This window comes from Rhineura floridana, chromosome 2 (assembly GCF_030035675.1).
Source record: "Rhineura floridana isolate rRhiFlo1 chromosome 2, rRhiFlo1.hap2, whole genome shotgun sequence".
Classification (NCBI taxonomy): domain Eukaryota; kingdom Metazoa; phylum Chordata; class Lepidosauria; order Squamata; family Rhineuridae; genus Rhineura; species Rhineura floridana.
This window is the reverse complement of record NC_084481.1, coordinates 183,724,204-183,738,947: the sequence shown is the minus strand read 5'-3', so window position 1 is coordinate 183,738,947 and position 14,744 is coordinate 183,724,204. Positions and strand designations below refer to the sequence as shown.

Here is a 14,744-nt window from a genome sequence, read left to right as displayed (position 1 = left end):
AAGAGTGCTAATTGGAAGGTTTAGATGCAGGGGCTTTTCCCTGCACAGCACCCTTTTGCATATGACACCCTATCCAAAAGGGCTATCCACATAAGATTGTTTCCACAAGTTGACTGCCCCATGTCAGGACACAACAACCTACTAAGCTCAATGACAGTATGCATATATACCGCATTCTGCTTGTGAACATGTCTCACAGCTGCCCACTTCCAAGACAACAAAACACTGAACTAGATCTGCATAGCATCAGTAGGTTGTTTTTTTTAAAAAAAGCACCTAACTCCATTTTATATTTCAAGATCATTAAGGCACTTCCAAAAAGATAATGTAGAAAAAACAATTATGTTAAAATTTTGAAGCAGCCCATTCCCCTCCCCTATTTAATTTTTCACATTTTACATACTTAATTCAGGAACAGGTATTTCAAATGTTGACCCAACTTTACTGGCATCTTAAATACTACACAATTATTTACACTCTTTACATTGGCCAATAATAAAGCACCTGCTATACAATGAATAATGCCTCTCTTGTTACTTCTTTAAAACAAAACAAAACCTGTGCAAATCACAGCTATGTATTTAGTAGCAAGAGAAAGCAAATTTATTTTTATTCGCTGTAATAGTTCTGCCTCAACCAGGGCTGTGGAGTCGGTACCAAACCTTCGACTCCGACTCCTCTATTTTTCTACTGTCCGACGCTGACTCCACCCAAAATTGCTTCCAACTCCACAGCCCTGGAAAGGGCTGTAAATATCTTTTTAAATTGGAAGCTCTCATATGAGCATTTTTATCGCTGCCTGAATATGCGCTGATCTTGGCATCACAGCATTTGTCTTCATCTGGGTCCTGTGTCATACACTGACACACAAAATGTTTTCCATCTTGAGTTATGGTGAAATGCTCAACTACAGCTGACTCATGGGAAGCTTTTTGACATTTTGAATTTATATTTTTTTAAAATTTTCAATCAAAATTTATTTTGAAGCCAGAGTTAGAGGTGGTACATTTCTACCGACTCCGACTCCACCCAAAATTGCTTCCGATTCCACGGCCCTGGCCTCAACAATAGCCTCTTCAGATATCAGAGGGACCTACCAAACATTGTGGCCTGTGCCATGCAGGAAAGCGGGGGGAATCAAAATCAGATTGAGGAATTTTGTGTTCCACTTGTGCAAGATTCCTCCATCCCTTCTGGACAACAGAGTCCACAATATCTGATAGCTCCCCCATATACCTTCTATAAAGGCAGAGTAATGCAGAGGAAGGGAAAGATACACCACCATGCAAGGTGCCTCCCACTTACACAACACTGGAAACAGCTTACTGAATCTTGAAAAAGAAAGTTTTAAACAGAAAGTTTTTTTTAAAAAAAATCTTACTTTCTTGTCTTCTTTTACTTTCTGAGTTTTCTTCTTCATCTTTTTGTCATCTAACTCTTGATCTGATGTAATTGCAGGATTATCAATACCACCTTTCCATGTTTCTACAGGGGACAGAAGTGGATCTTCTTCACTGCCACGGTGTCTTCCTTTTCTTTTAGTTTTAGATGTTGTAAAAGCTTCATCATCACTTGCATCTGAATGTGCTCGCCTATAATAAGATTTGGCTTTGCTGAACAGTGTTTTAGATTTATATTTGTATTTTGAAGGTCGTCTTTCTCCGTGGGTCTTTGAAATTCTGTCAGAAAATCCATTTTCTTCATCTCCTTGGGCATTATTTATAGTAAATGAATTTCGAATTTTAATCGTGCGATTCTGACTATCATCTGGAATAGCGTAGGTATCATCAGTAACACCTCTATGCTTGAACACAGTGTCAATAGGTTCTGCATAATTATCAGACTGATCTAGATCATCAGATGGTGCCAGCGGCATTCTTGTTTTTCTTGGTTTACTAATACCTGCCTCAATGGTTTTTAACAGATTTGGATCTAGTTTTTTCACATTTGTCTTGGATACAATTGGTTTCGGCTTTATGGGAGGAGGCACTTTATGGTTGCGTTCGTGATCATGACAGTTAAGTGGTGTGCTATGAACAGGATATTCATTACCTTCCAAATCTAATCGGTATTTTGAGCGATCAGGTGTTGGGAGCAGCTGTACATCATCTCCGATTGGACTGTAAGGCGGTGGGGCTTCAGTATCATCTTCTGAATCGGGATAATAGTTATAAGCAAGAGCACTTCCTCTGGGTGAATGCAAGAAAACATCCTCACTTGTATGTGTTGCCTCTCTTGTACTATCAGACATATAAGAATTTTCAATCATGTTTTTCTTCTCTAAAACATCACTGAAGAACAGTGTGAAAACTTCAGTCTGACGGTGATATTGAGATAAAGAATACAGAGCTGTAAATTTAGCAGTAATCTCAGTAGCTATATGTTCACCTTCAGTCATTAATTCTTTGATAGCTTCATTCTCAAAAAAGTCTGCCTGACTGTCAGTAACGGCCACCAATTGGACAGGAATAGTATCTTGTACTTCTGAAAGAAATGCTCGAAGCATTCCCATAGATGCCTTTCGTTTAGCAGAGTAAACTAGTATATACCCATGAACAAGTTCATCTTTTCTTACACCAATTGAAGAATGATATGATAATATTGTTATCTGTATTCGCCTCCGTTTTTCACCTATAATTTTATCAAGCATTAGGGAATTATTCTGGCCAGCCTGAGCAGCACTACAGGAATGAGAATCAAGAAAGGGTGAAAGAATAAGATCTACGCTGAAAGGATCTCCACACATGGCACACATAACAATTCTCAAATCAGCTTCTGAAAGGTCTTTAATTGTAGGAACAGGACTTACAACATCAAAATTGTGTTTAACTGCCTCCAGAACTCCCCGCAAAGCTTGTTTTATTTGAGCCTCATTAAATTTCCGTGGGTAAGTACCACCAGGCACATCTATAAAAGGGCACTGCAACTTATTTGCCAATTGCTGTCCTTGGTGTCTGAGAATTGGCAAATGCTTGTTAGCACTGTCTCTCTGATTAGCCAGTATTAGTGTAAATGGAAGATTGGCCATATATTTGTCTCTTCTTATTTGAGATGCTTCTGTCCTGATTTTCCCAATGGACTCTCCAATAAAACTGAGTGATTCAATTGAATTAAACACACAGAAACATCCATGTGGTTTGAAGGCAGAAGTCCATAAGTGGCTTAGAAGATAAGGTGACTTTGCATCAACTGGTCTAAGATCAAGTTCATATATTTTTCCATCTAAAGCATACTCATCATCCGTGGATTGAGTCCGAATCTCATTTGCCAGCTCATGCGCAAGGCCATCTTTACCCAAAATGAAAATATTAACTTTATCAATATTGGCACTATCATGATATAAATTTAAGCGACCGTGGTCCAATTGCAAGAGACTACTGGCAAGCAACTGCTCTACTTTAATGTCCATACAGTTTTGGCCACTGAGGCATGTTTCTTTTGTGGGATGATACACAAACCCTATATGTTTTAGTAAAAGAGACTCTCTATCGGGTGCAAGTTTCTGTAAAGCTTTGTATCTAGGCTCTTCACTCAGAACCGCATGAATTTCATTCATTTTATCAGAACTAGGTGTTGCATTCAAATCCAGGTCATAAAACAGTTCTGAATGTTCAAAAAGCATTTCCTGAAATTCCTCTTTGGCTTTTTCAACTATTTCCCGTTGATGCCTACTATATACCTCTCTACTATCCACCTCTGTGATATATTTAAAAGCTTCATCCTCCATTACAAAACACATAACTTCTTCCCAGGGCTGCCCAGGAGAAATGAACTGTATTTTTTCAAGTGTTTTTTTGAACTTCTCCTTCATTTCAACTCTCCTTTTTTCTGATATTAGATGCTGCACATGATTTTGATAGACCTTTTCAGCTTCTAGTGTGTTCAAAAGGTCAAATGGAATTCTCCTGTCATTCACTTTATCTATGTGGTCAGTTTCATCCCAGGGCGTTTTCTCCAGCACCACAAAACATAGTTGGAAATCTGGTCTTTTTTCCACTAATTTCAAAGCTTCAGTCCAATTCAAATGTTCAATTTCTTCAAGATTTGACAGAAGTGTGTTAAAAGCTCTTGGTAATGTATTAATATATTCATCTCTTCTTTTTCTTATATGCTCTTGCTTAAGCTGCTCTATGTGTTTTGAAAATGTATTTTTGGCCTTCTTTGTTCCCTCTAAATTGATGTATTCTTCATAATCTGGGTGATTTTTCAGTTTATTACTAACAGTTTTCCAAGTGGCATGATAGTCTCTCACAGTCTGCACAAGTTTCTCAAATTTATCTGTTGAAGTCACAACAAGTTGTCTCTGTGTTTTATAGGCATCCAGATAGGGTATTATTTTAGGCTTACCGCGGGTTTTATCCATCATTTGTACCAGTGCAGTAAAACACGTCTCTACATTGACATTGAATCTTGCCGATGTTTCTACTACCGGAAGGTTCTTCTTATTTGAAGCAAATGCCTGAACCTCTCGTAAATAATGTTCCACGCATTCGTCACATTTAGTTGCTGCTATTATTATAGGCTTTTTAGATTTTGATAGCTGAATATAGAGGTTATTCACAAATTTAAGTTGGTCATCAAACTTCCTATTGCATCCTTGACTTACATCAATGCATAATAAAAATCCATCAGTGTTTAACTTCCCTTCAGGCATTTGCTTTTGCTCAAAGTCTTGCTCCAATCCCAGCTGATCTGTGCAAATATACATAAGTTTTTCTGCTGACTGCAATTTGGTTGCAGCTGCACGTTTTATATATGGTTGCAAGTTTGTACTCCGATGGGGTAGAAAAGTCTGATCATCAATGAACTCAGTTTGTTCAATAACATGAATCTTGCAGTCTACTCCATCCTCTCCACATTGTGTTATGTCACCCCAGTACAAAAAGTGATCATTATTAACAACTCGTCCACCAAAGTCAATTGTGCTAAGCACAGAGGTATGTTCGGGGTAATATTCATCTGCTTTTGAACGTACAAATCTATTGCACAAACACGATTTCCCAACTCCACAGTTCCCCTTATCTTTTTCAGTCCCCGAAAGTCCAACCACACTAATAGCATAGGATGGGGGACGAGGCTCTTTGTTCTTTGCCATCATAGTGTTCTTCTCATCCTTCTGTATTTACCAACACAACCAGTTGTAGTGTTCATTCTTAAAAGTGCCTCTACACGCTAAAATGTTATCTCCAAATTTTCAAAATTAGTTTCAGTTCTTCTTTGATTCCCATGCATACAACAAACTTAGATGTTCAAATCAAGTGGTCCCATGTTTCTGAAAGGGAAAGAAGAAACAGTCTGTCAATTACAGTTATCTATAGTTCAATTTTAAATGTTAAAATAAATTCAGAGACATATATTTGATGCTTTTAAACAAGTTATATATAAAATTAGATTTTACCTTTACTGTAAATTTAACCATAATGGCTTATAAAGAATCACCTTCCTTTGGTATTGATTAAGGTACAGGACTTTTATATCCCTTTGTGTAAACGATTAGATTAAAGTGCTTTGATCTGTTACTTCTTAACCTAAATGCACCATATATGCATTTAGCACTCTAATTTTAAGCACACTTATATGAAATCATGTTCTATCAACCTCAATGGCTCTTGATTCCAGTTAACATCCCTGATCCAGCAAGGGCAACCCCAGTGAAAACACAGGCACTTATGTCTGGACAAGTGTCCTGGTTAGGACATTAAGGCTGCAATCCAATACACACTTACCTGAGAGTAAGCCCCACTGAACCCAATGGAACGTACTTCTGAGTAGACAGGTATTGGATTGCAGCCTAAGCAAGTAGAAGGATGTTGTGCAGCCAATACTCAATGTATTTATGATACATAGGCAATAACTGCAGAACCCTATCCTCCAAAAAGTAGATAACTGATGTCAAAGCTGACCACAACCACCATCTAATCAGAGGAGATCTTCACACACAGCAGCTTGAATGCATACATTCAGTTTCAGCACACAAAGTTCTCCGGACTGGAATGTTAGTTCTATCAATTTCAACTGAACTTCTAATTAATTGCATTTAGAAATGGAACCTGAACCATGTCACAAATACTTATGATTCAGCATTGGTGAGTTTTCTCTCCTTTCAAAACAATGAGGTTTCAAAAGGCAGAAAGCGAGCACATAAGCAACAAGAGAAAAAATGTTTTTTAAAAAACCTGGAACAGAAACATGAGATATTTAGAAGTAATTACAGACATTTAATAAATCTCACTTCAAAGTGTCTCCAAACTGTATAACTAATGACATTGTTTGATCAAAGTATAACCCCCACCAGGAGAAGCTTGTGAGCGGGTGAGGCAGCAGTGACAGCCTTCCAACAGGAGGGCTGCATTCACGAGGATGGGGAAGGGCAAAGCAGCAGCGAGTTCAAAGGAGTCCAGGTTGGAGGTCGCAATACCACCAATCTGGCAATGCTGCTGACCTCGTTGACACCTCACCCTCGTCCTGGCAAATGCAGCACTGCACAGCTGCCACTCTGCTCCCCCCAGGCACCGCTGCTGGACCCCACTTAACTGACTTCATAAATAATGGATTATAAGGCGGTTTAAAGAATTAAGATGCTAATATTGGTTATGATATCCTACACATCCTGTACATCCAAGATGTAATTGGCCACAACCCACAGCCTGTGTTTACCTAGGGCTCCCTTTGCCTGCAATGGAAAATGTTCTCTCCATTTCCATAATGAAATTTGGGAAGCTCTACCTATATTCACAGAATTGCTTCTCTGGACTATACTTAATGTAAAGATCAGATTGTGAGCCCTTTTCCCAATAAATTCAATAGGATATTATCAGGCATTAAAAAGAGTTTGGTAGATGAAATTATACTAGTAAATCACATAGTTCAGGAGGCATCATCTTCAGAACATAGTTGAATCCTTTATTTCCATTGTTGCCTCTGACAAACATTTTTTGTAAATAGAAGTCTTTTGCTAGCAAAACTTGGCTGATGTTGTGTTTCCATGGTTCAAAGACTAGCTGCCATATTGCCAATCAGGAAGGACAGATGTAGTTTCAAGCATGACAGATGGCCTGGTGATCAAGGAAGATTGTTTTGTCTTACTTTGTAGAATGGAGTGTTTTTACTAAAACATATTCCTCAGCTTCTAGTAAGGCATAAGTTTACTCATTCCTGCTGTCCTATTGTGGTACACAATCTGGATTACGTTGATTAATCTCCTCAGAATATTTGCTAGCATTCCTGCCTGGCACAGTTGTGATATGCAGTTATCTTCTTGACCCTCTGACCTTCTAAGTGAAAGCTTAAGGGGTGCTCCAAGTAAAACTTAAAAAAATAGAAACCAAAAACTGATAATAAAAATGTCCTTTAATTGTCCCACAGGATTTGCTCCTCTATCAAGCATTCACCCAATTGGGTGAATTAGTCTGCAAGAGAAAAAATGCTCAAGAGCATGAGCATGGGATAGGTTGGGAAGAAATAAAGATGGTATAAGGGTTGCAAAGCAAAACCAAGGTGTTCTCCAAATCCTTCTCCTACTTGGGCTTTGCAAGCCACTGTCTTTTCCCAGAAAGCCGAACTGCCAAATAGCTTTCTTAAAGCCTGATCAGACACTACTTCCCAATATGGGATTCTCCTCAGAAAACAATCAGGGAAGGTTACTCAGGACTCATGGCAGCCTGCATACTTCTTATTCTTTGCTTCCCAACTTCTTCACTGCAGAAAAATGATGAATGCCCAAACTTGGAGATTATTATTAATTGTTCTTTTACCAGCCCAAGACAGCTTACAACAAATAAAAATTAAACACTAAAAACAAAAATAAAAACATGTTCCACCATAAAATACAGCATAATGGCCAACAATAAATCATGCAAGTATGGCCAGTTACACTATGGTCTGAAGGTATGCAGTATTATTATACGATTCCAGATATCTGAATGCAGAATCTTCCTTGAAAGTTTGACCTGGGTCAAGGAGACTCTACGAATAACTGTGGTGTCATCTCCCTCTTTGAGCCTAGTTACCATAGTGAAGAAATAAGAGGGGAGAAAGTACAATTCAAAGGTCTGTTTACATAAGGTAGAACCCTGTGATTTGTTGACACATCCTCATTCTACCGTTCTCTGTAGATTTCTAGGGGCCATCACTGATGGTACCCTACTTTCCCTCCCTCCAAATGTTTTAACTCTCCTTCATTTACGTGACTTCAGCTATCATTTACAATGATAACTTCCAAACCTAAATGAAAACATCAGAGTTGCATTTGATTGCTTTATTTCTGGATGTTCTACTTAGCTCAGATTGGTGACATAGCAAAGGCTGCTAATTTTCCCTCTGAGATTCTTCCTGATCCTCAACCTCTGCATGTGCCATAGCAGCAGTCAATCTCAGAATCATTTTCAATCCCTTCTCCTGTACATTAAAGTGGTCACAACTTCAACCACTTTCTTTTTCATTATCCCCAATATGTAGCCTAGTTTTTACATCGGTATGTAATATTAAAATGAAGGTCACCTTTCATTTGAAGGACTGTAGCCTCCCACCCATTGCAACCTCCTCTTCTACATTAGATTGAAAATACCCAAATTTACCTAATCTCCTATTGCTAGACCTTATCAGTCAATTCTCCTGGAGTACTTTCCAGCCTCTCCTTACAATCCCACATTGCCACAATCCAGAAAGTCACTGTTTACTCTCTATTTACTTCCCCCACCAGGACACCAAACACTGATTTTTCAAGCAGGAAGAACTTTAAATGCAGTTTGTAAGGTGGTGCAGGGATCTGCTGTTGGGAGAGCAGAAAGTTTTAAAGTTCCATTGGGCTTTTTGCTCACTCAAAATGATTCTTTCGATTGCAACCGGTATGCCCATCTATCTTTATTTGCCACTTCATGTTGCTCATTTCATTTCATGAAACCACTTTTCTCTTTCAAATCTTTCAACTTTAATCTCTCCTCACCTCCCTTGCCATTTAGTTATATGACTCCTGATCTTCAGTAAGTCCCCAACTATTGTTTGAAACAAGCCAGTACAAGGCAGATGAACTAGTAGCCTGGTTGACACTGTTGACTAGGAATCAAAATTCCAGGTAGTTGAGTGAGCAGACTGGTGAAAGAGGGACAGACCCTTCTGTCCCTCCTTCACCTACTCACTCAGATTCTGTACTAGTCACAGAGGAAGTGATATCCCTTACTTTTTGGCCCATCTGGGTGTGAAGCAGCTGCTACTCTCTTCTTCATTCTCAATGCCTCTGGGCCTTGTCCTCAATGCACAAATTGTAAGCAAGGCCCAGAGCCATTGGGAATACGAAAAATGTGGTAACTACAACTGCCTCATGTCCAGTTCTGTAAGAAAACAAACTGGAAGACACAGCCATCACACATTTCTTTATTCTCAGTCAGGGGCACTGAGACTAAAGTAGTTAGTGGCAGCTGCCCAAACACAGCATTCTATTTACAACATTGGATACGAGTCAGGCAAACCTGCAACTCGTGTCATTATTTATATCTCAGGGACAAGGCCCAGAGGCACTGAGAATAAGGAAGTGAATAGCAGCTGCAGCTGAAGCTGGGCTGGGCTGAGCTGAGCTTAGTGCTGGGCTCTTGAGAGAGTACGAGATGGCTCTGCTTGCCAATACCAGTCCCCTGTACTGTTTGCCACTGTTGCTGGTCCCCTATCAGGATCCCTCCGAACCAGGACCCTGGGGAAACCTCCTTGGAAAATGAGGTGTGGAAGCCTAGGAGGAGCCCACTATATTCATGGCATCCCAAAGTTCCTAGTACTGTGGACATCTTTGTCCCTTCCCCCATATCATATCCAAACCCTGCTCTGACCCTCAATTCTTTCCCCTAGAGGTCAAGAGCAAAGTCATCAGAGAAGATGTAGCTGTGAAAAATGATCCAGCAGAAATCCAAGAAGAGGAGGGACTGTTAATGAGGATACAAGCATCTCAGTCTCTCTCAACCTCTTGTTGGCATATTAAGTCCCTACCAAGCTCCAGCTCCCTCTTGCTCTGCTCCTGTATGAGAGGTTGGTCACAAACTTCCCCCTAACTGTTTGCCACCACTTGTACCCATCTATCCCAGTAAGCCTTTATATTGTGGGGAGGGATTACCAGGAAGACCCTGGGGGCTCCACTAGAGAACCCTGCCTCAAACCTGGTGCTGGCCTCAATAGCTAGCAAACATAAAAACACCCACAGTGGACTGGTGAAGGAATGAGTCTCCTCTGCTAGCCTGTTGCATTTCCTACCTTCAAATTTTTTTTACTAGTTTACTTTTTATTCATATGAGGGATTTGGCAAAGGAGCAATGAGTGCTTTGTTCATCCTCTACCAGCCCCTCTTGCATGTAAAAAGCAGGAGTGTAAAAACATTTGTAAGACTAGTAACTTTGGGGGGCTTACTAACAAGGCTGCAATACATAAGAAAACACAAGATTAAGGATGGCTCTAGGGAGAGGAATTACATTGTAAAGTTTAATGTGGTGTGTTCATACATAACAGGAAACCTTAGTTTAATCAAAACTGAATAAAAGCAGCAGCTTTTGCTCTCTTCCTTTCACGCTCAGAGAAGAGGGAGAGAACAAATGTGTGACTCCAAGACTAATTGTGGCTCATGTGCCATTTGTTTAGATAGTCTCAATTTCCTTTAAAATATTTTGGCCTTTATGGTTGTAGCAAAAATCTCAAGTAACACAGTTTTCACCCAGTTCAGACAATGATACTGTTCATGACCACAAGAGGGCACTTTTGCAAAAAAAACAGCATAATCTTCAGGAAGCATGATTACAGCATGTAAAGGCAGTTTTGAACAGGTGAGAGACAAGTATGTCAACATGTCAAGCAGCAAGTGGGTACCTGAAGCTGCTGAAAGGATGAGGAATATGTAATGGCCTTATCTCTTGGGAAACAGAAGAAGCCATGAAGGATGGCAAAGGAGAGCAATCAATATGAGTAATCAGTAGAATGTAGTTTGAAAGAACCAGAGATACAGGACAGGCAAAAAGAGAATTAAGTAAGCAAGCAGATGAGTTCCAAGACTGGACATCTTGAGTGGAGAATATGGAATAGGGGTACAGAAGTGAGCATGTGTGGTCCAAACCATAAATTAATCACACTTTCAAAAAGGATAATGCTGCTGCTTATGTTGAAATAAAAGCAGGCATCATTTGAGTCAGGGACCAGCACTGGTTTTCTGTCAAATATCACCTTACTCCTGATAGATATTTGTCACCAAAAGGTGCTATTCATTATGAACAGTACCTTCAAAGGCAAAAAGCAGCCAGGGGGAAGGGTAATCTTCAGCAAAAAATCATCACAGGGGCCCTGATTCAGATCAGGATTATGGCACTGGTGGCACCCAGTATTAGCCATACTTTTAAGAATGATTTCAATAATGTTTGGCCCTGTGATATTATCCTGGTACAACAGAAATGAGAATAGCCAATGAGGCAAGGCTAACCTGATATGCCCTGGTCTAGATTTTATTATTATTATATCCAGCTTGCAATTGTTTCTTCTGGAATCTCCAAAGGCAACTCTTATAACCTGATGTGTGTGTGGAAATAGGAAGGAATCATAGAACATGTTTGTCTTCCATAACATTTTATTAATATAGTGTTTTAGATTCAAAGTGCATAATTCTCAGAAGTTTAGGCAATGTTATTTCCCCCCCAAACATTCAAAAGCTCAAACTTACCCTTACTTAAAATCATGCAAGAAGACTGATACTTTCTATGATCCTCTTGGCAGCAGTGTCACACATTTAAATGATGTTCGAATTGTTTCTCCCTGAGAGATCTGAAAGTCAACCAGATGAGAGTTTTAAAAGCATGAATGCACAAAAATCAGAAAAGGGTGACAGGTCATTTTACTTAAGTGTATCATCTTCAGCAAGTCTTATTTAAACCACATAAAGGGGGTTGGATAGTGCAACTCTATTGATTCTCCTAGATCTCTCAGTAACTTTTGGTACCATCAACAGATCTTGCTGATCAGCTCTATGGGTTGAGAATGGGAGATACTGTGCTATACAGTGCTTCTATTTCTACCTACAAGGCTGTTTTAGAAGGCAGCATTTAGGGACTGTAACTTGGCCTCCTGGCACTTAAACTACACAGGGTTCCATCTGTTCTCAAACAGCACCTATATGATGTCATTAATAGGGAATTTGGAGCAAAGTGTCACCAGTTGTGAAAATGACACCCAGCTCTGTATCATTTGAGTCAGGTCAGGCTGTGCAGGACTTGGACCAGTGCTTAGACACAGCAATGGGCTGGATGAGTGCCAGTAAGCTGAAACTGAATCCTGACAAAACAGACAACCTGGGCCCAGGGATTAGGTAGGCCACCTGTTCTGAATGGAGTTGCATTCCCTCTGAAGGAACAGGTCCTATATTCAACATTGTCAATGGAGGTTCAGGTGGTCTCCACAGCTAGGAACACCAATTGCCAACTTTGGCTGGTTCACCAACTACAGCCACTCCTGAACAGGGATAGTCTGGCCACAATGGCACATACATTGGTAGCCTCAATGCTGAATTACTGTAAAGAGCTCTATGTGGACCTGCCTTTGAGGCTAGTTCAGAAGCTACAGCTAGTGTAAAATGCGGCAGCGAGACTGCTGTATAACGCAGCCTATTGGGAACATTTAACACCAGTTTTGAGAAGTTTGCACTGCTTGCCAATTTGTTACCAAACCAAACTCAAGGTGCTTATGTTGATGTATAAAGCCCTATGCAACTCAGGACTTGAATACTTGAAGGAGTGCTTTCTCATATATAGTCCTGCTCCTGCCTTGAGATCCAAAAGGGAAGCTGGTGGTGCTACAACAATCAAAAGATTGTTATGCAGCTACACATGGGGGACCTTTTCTAGCACTGCCCCATATAGTTAGGACTGAGATGTTAGAAAGTCATATTCTGCTCTTTTTTCTCCATGCAGGACCCAAGGCAACTAAGAGCCTTAATAGGACACAAAGCATAACATTTTATACCATGTTAAAATATACAAATTTTAAACATCGGAAGATAAAAAAACCAAACAATAGCATGAATTTAAAACAAACCAAAATTACATAAGCAAATAGTGATCTTACCCCTCTCTCCCTCAAAAGGTCTCTTAAGTAGTGGTCTTAACCTGTCTCTGGGTGAAGCGGGGACGGGGAGGGAGAGAAAGAATGGACAGACTGCTGGAAGTTCACTCCATAAATCAAAAGGTTCTATCTGTTGTAACTTCCCACCTACTCTGGCATGGGTGGCACCCAGAACAAGACCTCAGATGAAGATCTGCACATTCAGGCAGGTTCAGTCCTGAACTGTGCACAGAAACCAACTGGAAGTGGGTGAAGACATTTGAGCACTTGTGTTATGTACTCAAAGCAGCAGATGCCAGTAATTTTGGACCAAGTGTAGCTTCTGAATGTTTTTCAGAGGACACTGCAACAATCTGGTTATCAAGACATGGGTGACAATGGAAATGTTGCAACTCTCCACAAAACAGTGCAGCTGATACACCAATGGCAATTAGTGAACAGCCAGTCCTGGTCACATACACCACCTGTGCATCCAAGGTCAGAGCTAGATCCAGGAGCCTTCCCAAGCTGTGGACCTGATCTTTAAGACAGAGTGATCTAATCAAGAAGAGGAAAACACCAACTTCAGAGTCAACAGGCTTCTCACAATCAATATCTCCATCTCAGTTTATTCACCCTCACTTAGCTCATCAGTGTCCTCAGACATCGGATTAGAACTACAACTGCGTCATCTGTGCTAGATAAAAAGGTGTTATCCAAGTACCAGTAATTAATGTCACCAGCATTTAAATCCATAGGAGTGCATCCAATATTGTGCTAGCAGAAGACAAGGCCATGCAACTGATCTTTATCTTACTTTCCTCCCCACCCCAAACCCCCTGAACTGCCCTTAAAAAGTGTCTCTGGTAGTTGCCTCCCAACCTTTCAAACACTGTGGGCTCTCTTACAAGGCTATAGTGGGAAGGGGAATCGCCTGAAATTTGGAACCCTGTGAAAGGAGTTCCAAATTGAAAGCCAGCTTTAACCAAAGTTCCTTGGTTTGCTTCATTAATCGTGCAAAGGAAGGAGCAAAGCAGCAACAAAGGGGCCAATTTTTCACTGGTCCTACAGCAATGGTGCTGAAAAGAAAGAAGCCAAGAATACACATTGTTCTAATGATTATTAGTGAAGTATTGAAATCCTCCCTCACACTAATTATTGGACAAATTAGTGAATGACCAGAATTTCTTGAAATTCATCGGTCACAGTGATATTAATTGCTCACCAACATTGATATTAAAACTTCTTAGATACTACAAAATAAATTCTATGTATAATTTAGCAACTGAGTACAAGGACTGTTACACAGTTGTTGCAAATATAATGCTACCAATGCGTAACGACGACAAAGCAATTGGGAGGAGGCTGCAGGACTGCATACTCTCACCCATCTCACTCTTCTACAGCACAAATTTCCCTTACCAGGCTTAATCACAGTTAATCATTACATCTGTAGCAATGGTAGCCATGATGAAGACTAACCAGATTCCAGCTTAATGTAGGATGTAAATCTGCATACTGAGACATATGAAGATTATGTTTTTCTCAAGCTGACTTCAAATTCCATGTTACCTTTTTCAGATATTAACATGATTGGTAGAGATGCTCTAGTGTCATAAAATGTAGTTTGGAAAAAAGGCATTTTGCAGGATAATGATAAATTTAGCTTTGTATTACATAAGGTTTGA

At 40.0% G+C, this 14,744-nt stretch overlaps 1 protein-coding gene across 4 annotated transcripts in view; it reads right to left on the bottom strand.

Moving 5' to 3' along the window:
- The window catches only part of ARHGAP5 (Rho GTPase activating protein 5), a 68,082-nt gene that overhangs the window by 44,093 nt on the left and 9,245 nt on the right, over window positions 1-14,744 (bottom strand). For 3 of the 4 annotated variants that reach the window (XM_061611606.1, XM_061611608.1, XM_061611607.1), the window contains exons 2-3: window positions 11,684-11,784; window positions 1,382-5,272 (exon numbers count right to left, since the gene is read on the bottom strand). In XM_061611606.1, coding sequence (XP_061467590.1) covers window positions 1,382-5,098 — 3,717 coding nt within the window. In that variant the 5' untranslated portion in view covers window positions 5,099-5,272; window positions 11,684-11,784. The remainder of the gene's footprint in view (window positions 1-1,381; window positions 5,273-11,683; window positions 11,785-14,744) is intronic. The other variant, XM_061611609.1, reaches the window with a different exon arrangement.